The sequence below is a fragment of the Suncus etruscus genome, chromosome 8 (assembly GCF_024139225.1).
Source record: "Suncus etruscus isolate mSunEtr1 chromosome 8, mSunEtr1.pri.cur, whole genome shotgun sequence".
NCBI classification, from domain to species: Eukaryota; Metazoa; Chordata; class Mammalia; order Eulipotyphla; family Soricidae; genus Suncus; species Suncus etruscus.
Window position 1 is genome coordinate 51817559 of NC_064855.1, and position 17600 is coordinate 51835158.

The following is a 17600-nucleotide window of genomic DNA, read 5'->3' on the forward strand; positions in this document are numbered from 1 at the left end:
ATATTTCTATTTTAAGATCCTTTTCTTTTAGTAGAAATTAAATTAATATGCTGTATACTAACATCTGTTAATTATATTTATTTAGTGCTCTGATTTGAGCTTTAATTAGAAGTAACCTTTATTTTTAAATTTCCAGAATATTCATATGTAATGAATTCTTCTAAATGAAAACATTTAGGTCTGAAAATGTATTTTAGCACTTTATTTTACATGTATAAGGTTATTGTTTTTCAAGAAAATGCATAAAAAAAACTAAAAGCATTGTGAAATGAAATATAGTGAAAAGACTTTCTTCAAAAACTAATATTTTTGGGGATTGAGAGATAGTATAGAAAGTAAAATGCTTACCTGGTAAAATAAGTAATTTTACCCTTTTATAAACTTATTTTTATATTAGTACATTTAACATTATGAAACCATAGGCATTCAATTGTCTCATTTTAATATACTAATAATGCTGTGAGAATCAAGTTGACAGTTATTTCTCTTTCATGGGCAAGAACGCAGAAGTTACAATATTGATCCAAATTTATTCCTTTTCATATTTTATAGATTTTTTTTTTGGTTTAGGGGCCACACTGGCAGTGCTTAAGGTACTGCTGGTATGCACTTATGGAACCCTCCTAGCAGGGCTCAGGGGACCATTTATGGTGCCAGGAAATGAAAATGTGTCAGTTGCTTGCAAGGAAAAGTGTCCTACCTCTAGTACTATCATCCTGGTCCTTCTTGTTCCTTTTTTTTAATTTCTTTTTAATTTATTTAAGGAAAATGCATCACATAGTTGACATAGTTGATCATAATACATGTTTCCAAATAAATGAAAGCAAAGTTTTGAAAAAATAGAAAGAAAACATTAAAAGAGAAGAATGTTTAAGAAAAAAGAAGAGTGTAGTATCAAGCACATTTGTGAAAATTATTGTATCTCCAATGAAATCATTAATACAGTGGCAAAAAGTTTAATAAGCTCTTGTTAGCTACTTGTTAACACCATTCTGTTAAATTGGTGGGTTCCTATAGGGATGGCAGCATCAAATAATGTCCAGAAATTTAAAGCACTATTATGACTTTTAGGTGTATGTACTCAGCTGCCAGGCCTCCTGAAAGAAGGAAGAGGGGTTGGGGTTGCCCACTACTCTATCCTACAAGACCTGGTGATATCCACCTCCAATTTGGCTTCTAGGAAATCTGCTCAGATTGGTGTCCCTAAGGAATCATAGAAGGTCAGTGATGAGGCAGGGTCACTGGGAAAATGGTGATTCTGGGTGAAGGAGGCAGCAGGCATTTCTTTGGCAGAGTGCAGACTTGGCCCAGACCTCTCCTCTTGAGATAGCCAGCTTTCTGCTGCATGGGCATGTGTCCCCATGATCTTTTAGTTCTCTGTTTACATCTCATTCAAGAAAAGTGAGCTTATGAAGATGGCAAGGTTCAAACATGGTGACACATGGCTTTTGTTGGTGTGGTTACAGATACTAGAAGAAGGAAGATATGGGAGTGGAGTAGTAGTATTCCTTCGCTTACTCCAGAAATCTCTTATGATTATCAGCTCAAAACACCAGTATACCTGATGTTTGGCCAGACTGGTGTACCAGGAGGGTATAATAGAGGATCAGTGATGGATGGCAGGGCCATCCAGAATACAGTGATTAGGTGTAATGGAGGCAGCCAACATGGCTTCAGCTGGGTGGGTCCTTGTCCTGCCCTTTCCTCTGAAGATGGCCAGCTCTCTGCTGCTTGGGCCAGTATACCCATGATCTCTCACAGCTCGATTTAGATCTTGTTCAAGAAAGTAGTGAGTTTGGAACGGGCCCGGTTCAAATATCTCTTCTTGTTCTTAAATCAAATTTAAAGAGAAATTAAAGAATTGCAAATTTTAATATATTAATATTTTACACATTTCTATATGAGTACTTGTATTCATATATTAATATATAATTTATGTGCTAACTCAGCAAACAGTTATATCAATTTGACACCTCACATACTGGACATAAAGTGTAAAAAAGTTACTAAAGAAAAAGGCCTTCTCGGATTATAATTATCGTGATTAATTTCTAAAATAAAAAGGTTATATGAGAAAGGAGCAATAAACTTAAAATTGAAGAACAGGTCAAGAGAATTTTCTGTAAAGGAAATTACATATGCCACACTTATGAGTATGAACAGAATGAAATTTTTAGAAATGGTAGTGTCCATTTTTGAGGAATATGATGGAGGGGTCAAATTGGTAATATTTAGCACTGGAGTAATAACACAGTGGTAAGGTGTTTGCCTTGCAAGCAGCCAACACAGGTCAGACCCGATTCGAATACCTGTATCCCATATGGTCCCCTGAGCATGCCAGGAGTGATTTCTGAGTTCAGAGCCAGAAGTAACCCCAGAGCACCTCCGGGTGTCACCCAAAAATAAACAAAAAAACAATTGCTAATATTTGATATATTCAATGAAATATGCAGGGATTGTTTAATGAGTTGAAAACTGCAATTGATGTCACAGATTACATAACATTAAAAATATATTTTACATAGAATACATGAAAGGTATGTTAGTAAATATTAACATACATACAAACACATATTTCTAAATGGCCAATGAAAGCTGTATTTCATGCTCAGTGAAAATAACCCAACGCACAATTATTATTAAGAAGCTGAATATGCTAAAATGGGCTTGCTATATTTATATGTTTACTTTTATGCCATATATGTTAATTTTGGCTTTTTATTTTTCTTATTTTAACTTACTTTCTTCATAAATACCAATGCTTAAGAGTTGAGTACAGAATGACTTTTTTGAAATAAACTGCTGTAATATTTTTATGTTAACTTTTTATGTCGGTAGTAAAGGACATTGTTGAGCAAATGAAATCGTTGCTTTCTTTCTTTCTTTGATTATCCAGATTAAACCTGATAGACATACTCTCTGAGTAGTATTAAGAAAAAAAAGTTTAATTATCATTGGATATTTTAATGTATACATGTTTATAGTAACAAAATTATTTTAAATTGTGATAGTAATGATACAATTGTAGTAATACTGATACTAGCATATAGTAACATGATAGAAATATTTATTTTACTGTGTGTTTTACTTTATTTTTTTAAGTTACCCTGAACACCTTCCTGCTGTGTTTCTGAACATCTATGATATATAACATATGTTCTTATAAAGGCTCTCATTATTCTTGCTTCATTTAAGATGAGAGCATTTGATAAACACATCAGTTTGTTTGAGAAGTGCTTATTATCTGACCTATTAATTATTGATACAGAATTTAAATCTCACAAAAATAATTCATTAATTGATAAGGCACTTACTAAAACCAAACATGTTTCAACGCAGTAATTTGGATAGTTCTGATTTTTGACCTACACAACTACCACATTTCTTTTTTTTTACGAAGTTGCTTTATTAGATGTGAGCATGCATAAGAATATCACATATTTTATACATACATATGTACATAAATTCATACAAGGTGTTAGAATATTAGAGCATGAACATGGGATCATCTGGGATCAAGTCTAGCTAGTCATTGACACCTGTAAGTCATCTGCTCTTTAAATCGAACCTCATACCTAGCCTCCTTTTCCTCCTTTCTTTTCTTCTTTTTTATTCTCTTATTCTTCTTCATCTTCTTCCTTTTTCTCTTCTTCCTCTTCTTCTTCCTCTTCTACTACTTTCTCTTCTTCCTCATCTTTTCCTCTTCTTCCCCTAATTCTTCTTCTTCTTCCCCTTTTTTCTATTCTTCCCCCTCTTCCTCTTCTCATAATTCCTCATACTTGTTTTATTATTATTCTCTTCCTGGGTCTCTGGGACTCTAATGATTCTTATGTTTCTGTTGAGTTTATCAAAGACTTCTATTTTCATCATTCTTTGAGTAGTTTATCCATTGTCTAATCATTTGCTTTAAGGTTCTTTTTCAATCTCTTCTCCTGTATAGAGTGCTTCTTCATCTCATCTTCCAGCTCACTGATTCGTCCTCAGCTGCTGTTACTCTATTCAAAAGGCTTTCCATTGAGGTTTTCATTTCTTTTTTTTTTTTTTTTTTTTATTGAGGTTTTCATTTCATCTACCAAGATTTTCAGCCCTGCTGTTTCAGATTGGAGTTTTCTAATTTCTATCTTTGTGGTCTGCTAAGATCAATCTATGCTTTCTTTGAGTTCTATGAATATCCTTCATATTTTTTTTCTAAACATCTTATCTGAAAGGATATCTAGCTGGTTGTTACTTTTCGGGTCATCAGAGCTGTCATCTTCACTCTCTATGCATGGTGTTGTGGTCCTGTATTGCTTCTCCATTGCCATGCTTGTAGTTTGTTTTTTTATATGTTGTGGGTTTCATGTGCTAGCAGAAGCGCATGGCCATGGAGCAAAGTAGAGCAACCACACTCATCTGGCTCCATGCTTATTGGACAGGGACAGCTTATGGGGTGTTGGGCCCTGAAGAGATTATGTTCACTGTTGTCTTCTTGGCTGTCGCATGCAGGAAAGCCTTTGCTTTCCTGAATTTAGAATTAAGAATTTCATTCTCCAAATTATATTTCATTCATCAAAATTAAGGAAGCCATTTTTCACATAATTGTATTCCATTTTATCAATTTTACATATTGAATTTCAAGTATATATAGACATATAGAAGGAAGTAAGATTTATAGAGAAATATTTTCTGTATCGGGCCAGAGAGAGAGCGCAGTGATAGGCATTTGCCGTGCACACAGCTTATCCAAGACCAGTGGTTCAAATCCTGGCATTGCATATGGTCCCCCAAGACTGCCATAAGCAACTCTGAGCACAGAGCCAAGAGTAGCTCCTGAGTGCCACCGGGTGTGACCCCCAAAAAAAACACAAAAAAACAAAAATATTTCTGTACTTATCATTTGTGGCATTATAATATTAATTTTTAATCTACTAATTAACATTATGAAGGTATTTTTTAAAATTGTAATCCTAATTTTATGGCATTTCAGTGTTTTTTTAGACCATAGTATGTCTGTGTTTTCAATTCAACTTGACACATACTACACATTTTCATATCTGAGGCATTCTGTGGTTTGTAGTATCGCTTGTTAATTTCTTGATAAATGGCTAAAGAGGCCAAGAAGTGCACTCAGTCCAGCATGTCTCTGGAAGACAGATGATCTCAAATAAATTCTCTTCCCAATCATATTTTGATTTGTTGGGTGTTAAACCAATTCTTTCTAAGGACAGTGTTTATAAGCCTTGTAATGAGACAGCCCTTTGAGACCTTACCTCTTTTTGCCTGTAATTTTGATGAATGAAACTCTAATTCATAATGTATATTGTGATTGAAAAGCACCTTTGGATCTCTCAGACTTTAATTTAGATAAATGTTTCGTGCAATACCATAAAATCAGGAAGTTTACCAATCTCTCCACACTGGTAACACTTCAACAGGAATGATAATGTCTGTGTGTTCGAATGAATAGTTTAGATCTTTCAAAGGCAAGATTGTTAGAATACTTTAAAACCGGAGGGGACAAATTTAAAACTTTAATATGGTCTAGAGCTTATTTCACTTGAGCATGTTTTATTTATTGAAAGATTTTAATTTTAATACCATAAAAGTAAGACATTCATTTTTTAATTACTTTACCTAAATACTATGGTTTACAACATTGCTCAATAGTTGTTCCAACTATTGTTGTATTTTTTTTCAGTTACAAAGTTGTTCATATTCATGATTGAGTTTCAGTCAGAGATATACAACATTATTCACTAGCACTATTTTCTGCCACTAATCCCCAGTTTCCCTCTGTCCTCCACCTGCCTTCTCCCCTACCTACCTCTGTAAAAGACATTCTCTCTCTCTCTCTCTCTCTCTCTCTCTCTCTCTCTCTCTCTCTCTCTCTCTCTCTCTCTCCCTCCCTCCCTCCCTTTTTTTTCCTTTTATGCACTGTGGTTTGCAATATTGCTACTGAAGAAATACCATATATATCACTTTATCTCCTTTCAGCACCTCGTTTTTGTCCAGAGTGATCATTTTCAACTAACTTTGTCATAGTGGTTCTTTTTCCCCCAGCTGCACTCTCCTACTATTTGTTTTTTGTTTGTTTGTTGTTTTTTGATTTTTGGTTTTTTGGGGGTTTTTTGTCTTACTCGGCAGTGCTCAGGGGTTACTCCTGGCAGGCTCAGGGGACCATATGCAATGCTGGGATTCAAACCACCATCCTTCTGCATGCAAGGCAAATGCCCTACCTTCATGTTATCTCTCCAGCCCTTCCCCTACTATTTGTGACAAGCTTTCTACCATAGACTGTACTTTTGGCCTTCATCTCTATTAATACATTCTTTTTAAAAAATAATACAGACTTATACATGATTGTGAGGAAAAGTAAAACTTGTTTTGTCAGCTCACTAATACTTAAAGGGTTCAATTACCAGTTTCTATAAAGAAACATATTTCTTTTATGTAAAGCATATTTTTTAAATTAACTCAAAATTGAATGTAAATCAAAGATATCCTAGATTTTCATTTAATAAAAATTCCAGAGGTTATTTTTATATCCAAATTTGTCAATTGTTCAACATAAGAATATGTTGTGAGCTCTGTATTGTGTTAATAACCAAGAATACAAATGGAGAAACATGTTCCCATTTAGAAAGGAGATTTTTCTACTAGCCAGCAAGCAAACCATTAAAATTCCTCAACTAAGCAGAATTGATGAAATGTGGTGGAAAAGTAAGGGGGAAAATAAAAGTTCACCTGCCTTGAGAGATCAAAGAGAACTATGGGGAATAGACTTGAACGTCAGTTCATCTAAATGCCTGTGGCCCTCCTATGAGATCCCAGTACTAACCTGCAGAAATATACAGTGAACAGGGCCAGAATGATTGTACAGTGATAGAGCACTTTCCTTTCACAGGCCAACCTAGGTTCAATCCCTGGCATCACATGTGCTTCTCTGAGCCTGCCATGACTAATTTTATAGTAGCATACAATAGTAATCATTTTCAATCAGTGAAATAAGACATTAAGATCTATTTAATTTACATCAATTTTTAAATAACTTTTATTTTTAATAACTGTCCTAAAGTATCAGTTTTTAAATAACTTTTGTTTTTAATAACTGTCCTAAAGTATCAAACTGTATTTAACAATCTATTGTTTTATACGATTGAGCTGTCTTGAGATCATGCTTTTATGTTGCTGTTCAATAAGAGCAAGGATGATAGATAGTCAAGCTCAATTAATGACTTTCTTCAGAACTGCTGTGGCATGACTATTGTCTAGTTTGTCCTTTTTGTTCAGTGATCCACCTTCCAGTGAAAGTGATTTTAAACAGAGTTTAAAAAGCTCTGAGTTGTTGCAAAAAAGTGTGCAAGACACAAAATTGCCAACATTCTTTTACAGTGCAAATTTTATGGTGGCTTGACTCACTTCCAAGTAAATGGTTGGACATCCTCAAAAGTAATGTTATGGACTAACTAAGAATTGACCTAGTATTGTGAGTTGTTAATTGGAGAAAATTTTGGCTAAAGGCATAATAAATATTGAAGTGTGAATGTATGTATATGTGTCAACATAGCATCCTCTAGAACAATGATGGAGCAAAATATAGAATGAATTTATTAAGCTCCTATTTTCTAGAAAATATCTACTCCATTAAATGAGACATGAAGATCTTTTTCTATTTCATGATAAGAAATGCTATTTCTTGAAGCTTGAGTGTTACTTGAAATAATTTTTTAAGTTAAGATTTTCAAGATCAGATGATCTGGCTTAGAAGCATTTATTACACAAGAGAGATGGAACAAGGAATAAGTTGCTTGCTTTGCATATGACCAGTTCCAGTTCAATCCCCATTAACCCATATGGTCCCTCAAGCATCACTAGGTGTGACTTCTGGACACAGAGGCAGGCAGTAAGCTCTAAAAAGTGCTAGGTGTAACCCTAAGACAAACTAAAAAAAATATTATTTCTAAATTTTATGTGTTCTGATTACATTTTTAATCCTAAAGCAGTTATTTGTATGTAAATATTGATTTGATTGACTTTATTTAGGTCAAATTTTGCTGTATTTCTATTTTCTAAGCTCATACTTTTAGATTTGGGCCTTTTGTATTATTTTAACATAAAGTTAGCCTTTGTATTCATTTGACTGATTAGGAAATAGCCATTGTGAAGTAGTTCTGTATTTACATCACCTTAACTTTATTCTTCTGTAGATTCTCTATGACAACCATGTCTCTTTTCAGATGTGAAATCTTGTTTTCTTCATATCTGTTTTAGCTACTTTCAAGTGACCAGCTCTATTAATAATCTAATTCATACCAACATATAGTTGTATAATACTGCATAATTCTGAGGATCATACATCCAAATTTGTGGTGAAAATACATAAATTTCTTAGAAAGTACAGTAATCATAGAGTTCGAAATGAATCATAAATAATCTTTTTTATACCACCAATAATTTTTATGTCCCTCAACAAATCACATAGCACTGTTATCTCTTCCCCCTTTCATTAATATAAGGGCAGGAGATTACATACTCCCTGCCTTTCTCACAAAGTTAGATGAAATAGTTTTTAATCTACATACACCTCTAGGCCAGCACCTGTCTGGAATAGTAAAAAAAAAACTGTTAAGACTGCCATAGATGAATGGTTTTGGATCTTTTTTACACCTGTAGACTGGTATATTATATAGGCCAGCAACTGAAAACCACATACTTACACACTTAGAAAACCAAACAAGATAAGAATATAAAATTATATAAATTTATAAAATAATATATGTATTAATGTGATCAACTGTTTCTAATACTTATGAAAAGCAAAACAATCCCAGAGATCAAAGTTATTATATTTTGGTTGTCATTAGGCACTGAAGAAGATGTAGTAAAGTCAAAGAAGACTTTCAGAAGTCAAGCAATAGTGAATCAGAATGCAGAGACAGAACTTATGTTGGAAGGAGATGATGATGCAGTTAGTCTGCTGCAAGAGAAAGAAATCGACAATCTTGCAGGTAAGCCTTTAATAAATTTATTTTCTATTAGTTATAAAGTAATAAGTGTCCATAAAGTTATTGAACCTAGCACCAGTCTCTGGTTAGAAAGTATGATGTTCCAATTCCTTATTACATGAATGTTAATAAGCTGCTATATCTCATTTTGGTGTTGAAGAATGGATATAATCTTTTAATATTAAAAAGTGGAAAATATATAGTAAAATATGTATTTTAGGGCTGTAATGATAGTGTAAGGTGTTTACCTTGCAACAGTCCATCCTGATTTCATATTTGGTGTTCTGGGTCAAAAACCCAGAACAAAAATTTTTTTGAATAAACAAACAAATAATTTCTACTTCCTATGAATGAGAAACAGCATATTATACAGGATGTTGTAGTTGTTTTCTTCTAACTGCCTTAATAATCAGGAGGAGAAATTAAATAGACCCACACACTTTCATCTGATCTACTGTGCTAACAGCTATGAAGATTAACCTCTGCAGCCATTTAACCACTGAGATATCTCATTTATTTCTATTCTGATGTCCATCTCCACACTGCTAATCCCCACCACTAGATTCATTACCCACATTTGGTTGTCACCTTGGTCTGTCCTAAAGTTCTTTCAGAGCAGCATCTGCAGTGTACAGTAGTATTTGAATTAATTATAGTGTTAATAAAAAACGATTGGGGTTAAAAAAGTATGAAGGTAATTATATATATATATTTTTTAACATCTTTTGAAAAGTTTACTGATCCCAAGAAATAAAGTCATACCCTAAATGTCTGTATCATAAACTCCTAGCTTTATTATGAAAGAATGACTCATTGTTGCTAAAAATTTGTGTTTTCATCTCTATACCACATTTGATAGACTAGTAGATATTTATTTATCATTTTGTGTATAAAATAGAACTTGTGTTTCCAGAAGCTTGTTAAAAGTGATCTGCAATGTCTTATGAAGGCCTCAACTGATGTTTTTATAAATTAAATATTATTCTTTGGGGGGCCAGAGTGATAGTACAGTGGTAAGGTGTTTGCCATGCAAGTGGCCAAACCAGGATAGACTTGGGTTCAATCCTAGCATCCCATATTGTTCCTTAAGCCTGCCAGGAGTGATCTGAGTGCAGACAGCAGTAAATGCTGAGCGCTACTTAGTGTGCCCCCCCCCCCAAATAATGTTCTTTATTATGAAAATGAATATGTTATTGGTAATTTTAAACTAGAGATATTATTCTCTCTTTTAGAAAATGTTGTAATTTAACTCCTAGAAAGTTTTCTGAAAATAGCCATTCTGATAGCATTTCTGAATCATTAAAGTTTTTTAATTCAAAAGTATGAATGAATTCTTCTTGAATTTCTAAGTAAATTCGACTTTCTGTTTTCTTTTGTGTTTATGTGTTTTTCTTACTAAGGCAGTTTAGAAATTTCAGTGAATCAATTTCACTATTTTACTTGCCCAAATATTTTTTTTGGTCCTCCTAATTTTATTACTGACCCTAAAGAAAATCCACAAATATGATTTCTTACATTTCTATAAATGTGTGTTCTTTCCTCATTCTCATATGCTCAGAGATATCTTCAATATTTGCACGATTTACTTTAGACTCACTGGTCTGTAATTGCTATTAAAGATCATCAGTGAACACAAATTCAGCTATTCTCTTGAAGAAATGATAAGATCCACCCTATTATGCTAGAGGCAAAATTCAATAAAAACTAATATTCCCCTTATAGTTCTCTTTTTAATATTAGCTAAGTATTATAAATTTATCCCTATACATACAATTCCCCAAAATACAAGTGAAAATACCTTGTGGTGCCAGAGTGATAGTATAGTGCATGGGCATTTGTCTTGCATGTGCCACCCAGTGTTCCATCACTGGCACTAAATACTGTTCCTTGAACCCTGTCAGGAGTGATTCCTGAGCTCTACAGATTTGGCCCCAAAATAAATAACTAAATATTTATTTAGTTATAAAATGGACAAGAAAGGATATTTGAAATAATCCTTTAAAAATTAAAATCAACTTTAGTAAATGTTAATTTATTAAGTATCAAGTTCTAGAATTTGAGAAGAGTATCTCAGGATTTGTGTAATCTTCCTTCCACCAGTTTTTTCTTTCAGTAGATTTTTTTTCCATTGGAATAGATCTGTACCTCTTCATATATACCAGGTTCTAACTCAAGTTTTTATATATATTGTTTTGTTTCTGATGTTTGTATATTAAAACCCTTACATAGTCTCATAAAATATTGTTTCTCTTATTTTGTTTTTTATTTCTAAAAACAGCAGTTTGTAAATACTCTCCTGAACATTAGCTACAGCCGATAGGGAAAATTCTTTGAAAGAAAGAAATGTAACCATAGAAATAGTCTGCATAATGTATGAGAATATATCGGTTTGTTTTGTAAATGCTGAGGCTTATTTACCTGAACTGGTATGAATGTTAAATTGTCACATAAAAGTTTTATTTTAAGTTAATTATAAAGCTGTTAATAATATTTTAAACCATTTATGTAACTTTTGTAAATGATTATAAAAACTGTTGTTCAGATAATCATTTCAGCTCAAGGAATTTTTTTTATTTAAAGTGTCAGATAATAACCTCTTTTTGTAATTTAACCTTATTGTAACCTTATTTGTAATTTACCATTCTAAATTTCCTCCTGGTGTAGTGCTAACAACCTACAGTAAGCTTTGTTATCAGTTACCACAGGAGATAAATATAAATCCAAATGACACCACATATGGTCCCAAGAATCCACTAGGAATGATCCTTTCGTAGAGCCAGGAATAACCCTGATCACCCACCAAGTGTGACCCAAAAACCAAAGAAGAAAAAAATTTTTCTTAGAGTTCAGTTTTGTGAGAATGAATTTTGCATTTTTCTAAGAATTATAAATAAAGTAAACATGTTGATTTCCATAATTTATAGTCTTTTTCAAAACCTGATTTTGCTGACCCAGGTATAAAGATGAGGAAGCCTTACATTATAATTTGTCACCCTGCAGCATCACTTAGGAGTCACATTAAATTGAAAGGGAAATATATTCATTAGACTGGGCAACTAAGAAAAAATTCTTGAAGTGTGATTCTACATTTGCTTTATCCTTAGATTAGTTTTTGTTTATAAAATGAAGATGAGAAAAAATTAGCTAGCATATTAGCACAGGAAGGAATGGTATTAGGCAGAAATTACATGCCAAAACTTATTTTAAAATAATTTAAAATGTTTAAATTAAATTTTAAAACATTTTAAAATAACTATTGTTGGCTTTATTTTGGAAGTGAAAGTATAGATGTTATGAGGAGCTAAGGTTCTTATAAATATTATATAAGAAAAAATTCCCTTAAAATATATACTGTATACTTCAAACTAACAAATACCATATATAGTTGAATTTTTTTATATTGTTAAGACTTCTAAAATTATGTAAAAACAAGATTCTCAACTTTTAACTAAATTTTGACATGGAGTAAATAATGTTTTGCTTAGAACTTTATGATATATATATAATTAATTTTAGTTATATACATTGTTTGCTGCCAAAAATGTTTTTAGCCTGCTAAAAAATCTTATGAGGAAAATACCTTAGCACAATTAAAAATACTAAAACTTTCTCATATTTCTTCATTATTTTTTAGTTTTTTAGTTTTAATCAAGGTAAAATGTTCAATAAAGTTTTGTGGCTTTGACCATCGTACAATTTTCTCTTTTACTTGTAGTTCGCTTACTTCCCAAGTTGTTCATCTCAAGAGGCAAGTTAAATATGCACTATTGTAAAATGCTCAAATACAATAAATTTCTAATAAAATTATAGCATAGAATGTCAATCACTTGAGCGATTAATTCATTAATAATACCAAACTTCATTTATTTTGCTTTATTCATTTTGTAATTATTAAAAAAGTAAATTGGTACCTAGGGCTCCATCTATAACTAACATTTCCAAATTACTAATTGTTACTTTAAAAATGAAAATTAATAATCAAGATTTAACTTTTTAATCTAAAATGCCATTTAATTTAAATCATAGCTTATAGTATAACTTCAGATGATTGTTGAATAAATAAAACTCACTTAACTTATTTTTTAAAAAATTAACTATTTTATATGAATTACTGTATTTAAACAACATGGTTACAAGGTTGTTCATAATACAGTTGTTGTTTTTTCCATAGATACAAAGTTTCCATTACATGATTGAATTTCAGTCATACACTGTACAACCCCCTTCACCAGTGCACAGTTTCTGCCAACAATGTCCCCAGTTGCCCTCCTGTCCTCCCCACTGCTTGCCTATAGACATTTTTTTCTCTTTCTCTCTCATTCTCACTTCCTTTCTTTTTTCCCCCTTTTAGACACTGTTCTTCTCAATAATATTACTGAGTGATAACATGCCTATCATGTTTTCATGAAATCACCCAGTTCTTGTCCAGAGTGGTCATTTCCAACTATCATTTTCTTGGTGGTCCTTTCTGTTTCCTAACTGCACTCCCCCACTATTTGTGGGAAGATTCCTACCATGGACTGGTCCTCCTAGCCCTAGTTTCTATTGTTTCTGGGTATTATTACCATACTATCTTTTCTTAATATCTGACAAATCGTGAGATTATTCTCTTGTCTATTGTGTCCCTCTGACTCATTTCACTCAGCATGATACTTCATGCCCATTCATGTATAATCAAATGTCATGTCTTCATTTTTCCTAATAGCTACGTAGTATTACATTGTGTAGCTATACTACAGTTTCTTTATCTCTTCTCAGGCAATTTGGCTGTTTCCAAATACTGGCTATTGTGAATAGTGTAGAGATGAACTTACAAACACAGATGGCTTTTCTACATTGTGCTTTTGATCACCTAGAGTATATTCTAGGGGGGGTTTTCTAGTTTTTGAAGGAATATCTATATTGTTTTCCAAAAAGGCTGGGCCAGTGGGCATTGCCACCAGCAGGATGAGAGTCCTTTCCCCCTCACTTTCAGCTAGCACTGATTGTTCTTGTTCTTTGTCATGTTAACACTCTCAATAGCGTGAGATGGTATCTCATTGTACTTTTAATTTGCTTCTTCCTGATTATTAATTAATGATATGGAGAATTTTTTCCTGAGCCATTTGACCATCTAAATTTCTTTCTGGAGGAAATGTCTGTTCATTACCTCTCCCCATTTTTTCATGGGGAAATTTATCTGAATCAGCAAGGTAAGTTTTATTTTTGGGCTCCCCCAATTTTCCAGTTTTATTTAACATCTCTTAAATATCATTCATGAATATTATTCTAAATTAATTTTTGTGGATGGTATTATATAGAATTATATAATTGGCTTGTCTTGGCTCTGTGTGTGTAAGGATAACTTATGGTAGGGTTCAGGGGACTGTATGGAGTGCTGAAAATCCAATCTGGGTCAGCCACCTAGAACACATGCACCTCACTGTACTCTATAGCTCCAAAATTTTGAATATTTTAAAGCAATTATATCTTTATATAGAAAAATATCACCCTTGTTGGGTAAGTAATACCCTATGAAAAGTAAAAATTTTATTTTAAAATGATTTAAATCTTGTATTGAGTATAGTTTTATTTACAAAACTGTTTTAGGAATAAAGTTTCATTGCTTTTCAAATACATTACCTCACCACACCATACCTACCACAAAGTACCACTAACCATTCACTGACCATTAATTGCTCCCAATTACTTTCTCCATCTTTTATCCCCTTCTAGTATCCTCAAGTTTTGTGGCCTGAATCCACAGGTCTATTTTTATTTGATTTTCTCTGTTTCCTTGTTTTGCTTCCCTGTATCATATAAGAGTACAACTTTCTGGCATTAGTTTTTCTCCTGACTTATTATATCTATCAATGGCCACTCTAATTTTACATGTTTTGTGAAAAAGGAAGATTTTCACTCACATATCATTGCGTACTTGGGTTGTTTTAGATCCTGATTATTGTCAATAATGCATATTGAATATAGGTATACAGATATATTTTTGAAATATTGTTATTCTGTTCTTTGGATAGTTACTTAAGAGACAAGTTTCTCAATTATATGATAAATTTATTTTCAATATTTTAGAAATATCCATGTCCTTTTTTATAGAAATAGAACTAACCTACATTCCCAAATAAAATATCAGAGGAATTTTTTTCTCTGAAACCAACTAATTACTTATTTCTTCCATTTTCTATAATCCAGTCTCATAATATTTACTATTATTTGGTTTTTATTTCTCTACTGATGAATGATATAGGCACTTTTCATGTTCCTGTTGGCTAGCTTTGCTGCTTCTTTAGCTAGTCCCCCATTTTAATAGAGGTGTTTATTGTTTAATTCTGGGAGCTCCTTATATAGTTTATTAGTCTTCGTTGAATATTTATTTTCTCACTTTCATAGGAATATTCACTATTGAATGTTCATTTTTTTAATAATAGCTTTTAACTGTTTGAAATATTTTGTGTTTTATATAGTCCTATTTGATTTTTTTGCTTTGTTTTGTTTTGGTTTGAGATTTTTTTTGCTTTAATTTTCTTTACTCTTAGAGTTAAGTTTCCCCTGCATGGATACTATATATATCATACTGTAGTTGTTTTGCCTGTGTTTTCTTTAATATATTTTGTGTTTTCACCACAGTGTCAAAAAAGAAAGAGAGAGAAGAAAATCAGAGAGAGAGAGAGAGATGTAAACTTTCTGGCTCAGAGACAGGAGGAAATAGATGGGTGGGAGGAAACTGGGACATTGGTGTCAGGAAAAATGCACTGGTGAAGATTAGTCTACATTCTATTATATAAAATCAATTATGAACATCTTGTAACCTGATACTTAAATAAAGTAAGAAAAAAACAAGGATTTTTTAAAATTTATATATATATGTTTCAGACCTATTTATTGTCTCAGCAAGTTGAAATGATTAATTTGGTTTTACAAAGTAAAAGTAGATTTATAAACCTTACACATATGTGCGCATGCACACAGACTCACATGCACACACATGCACATACAGGGACCAGAGTGATTGCACAGCGATAGGGTGCCTTGCAGGAAGCCAACCCAGGTTTGATCTCCAGCATCCCATATGGTCCCCCGAACCTGCCAGGAGCGATTTCTGACCACAGAGCCAGGAGTAACCCCTGAGCATTGCCAAAAAAAAAAAAATAGCAAAACCAAAAAACAGAAAGAAATGCACATACACTGTCATGATACTCAGAATAAATACATTTGAAAAAATATGAATAATATCAAATAGAGATTTACTAATAGAAATGGAGAATATTTAATAGGTGTTTTTCATGTCACCTTTCCCACTTTCCTTACCTATCACAGTTTTCTAATATACATTCCCTGATGTCTAGAAGATGATCTATTTTCAATCCTTATTGTTGTGGTAAAGTGATCAGATTGTTTCCTTTCATACTTTTGGAACTAAGTCCAAGTTAAAGTATCAAATGTTTGGAGGCACATCTCCTTAAGTCTCTTAATTCACTCATTCATTTACTTACTCATTATTGTCCATTGAGTACTTAGTATGTATTTAGCTATCAGGGACTTATACTGATTACAAAGAGATCATAAGGAGAATTGACCTAGCTACCACTATCTTAGTAACTCAGGTCTAAGGCATAGAATATTTGTGCCCTAATAAACCTAAGCAGGAAACTAAGATGATCAAATCTTTATTTTAGACTTCAAATGTTCTGACAAGTGATCTCTAAGTATCAAAAATCAATTTGTTTATAAATGGATTATTGTTACCTGCAAGCTAAATTAATAATTGAGCATAAAACAAATTAGGGAGAAAATTAAAAAGAAAAATTCAAGATTTTAGAAAAATGGAATAAAATTAAAGGGAACATAAATTTTTCAGAAAACTTTCAAAAATTAAAAGCTTAGTTAGACAACAAGACCTCAAAATGTTTTCTATGATGTGAAACATAAGAAAATAAATATCAGAGAAAGCAAATTCAATTTAATTGCTGCAGGCATCCTGTGTCTCAGCATCTCTAGTGGGGAGCAATCCTTCACGAGAGGAAAACGGGTAACATGAGCGGCCGAATATGAAATATGACATAATGAAACCACACAGAGTATGTGGGGTCAACACATCTTCTGGCAGAGTGCAACAAGTTTAATTTTTTGAGCAGGGGAATTTATAGGGGTAAAATTAGCCATAGGTAAAGAATAATTATAATAACAAAGCATAGTAAAACAGTAACAATACCTAAACTATTGGTGTGACTGCAAATATACAAAGGAGAAGGTTACAACTCAAGGTAATTTTACAAGCTCACTTTAAATGCAAAATTAGGATTAGGAGGGAGTAGAAAATATCTAGGAACTTGATCTTCCTGGGCTGGACTCTATTGTTTTAGAGGTTAAGTAAAGGGAGGAGCCAAATCACCAAAAATGAGTTTCCCTATTTCTAAAGGAGGGTCAATAGTCAATAGCCAGGATATGCATTCTGGTTGCGCCCTTGATCACCAGAAAATGCAGCTGCAAGGACATATTTGAAAAAGAGAGAAAAAGTATTGTCTTTGCTTTTAGGGCTGGCTATTATTCAGAAAAGGGCTTCTCAAAATAAACTTTGGGGCTGGAATTTCTGAGCCAAATTATTTGATAGAGGCCATT

The 17600-nt window shown here is 32.7% G+C and overlaps 1 protein-coding gene across 2 annotated transcripts in view; it reads left to right on the forward strand.

Annotated features, from left to right (window-relative positions):
* The window catches only part of NBEA (neurobeachin), a 697365-nt gene that overhangs the window by 400475 nt on the left and 279290 nt on the right, over positions 1 to 17600 (forward strand). For both annotated transcript variants that reach the window (XM_049778738.1, XM_049778739.1), the window contains one exon: positions 8844 to 8987. In XM_049778738.1, the coding sequence (XP_049634695.1) occupies positions 8844 to 8987 (144 nt within the window). The remainder of the gene's footprint in view (positions 1 to 8843; positions 8988 to 17600) is intronic.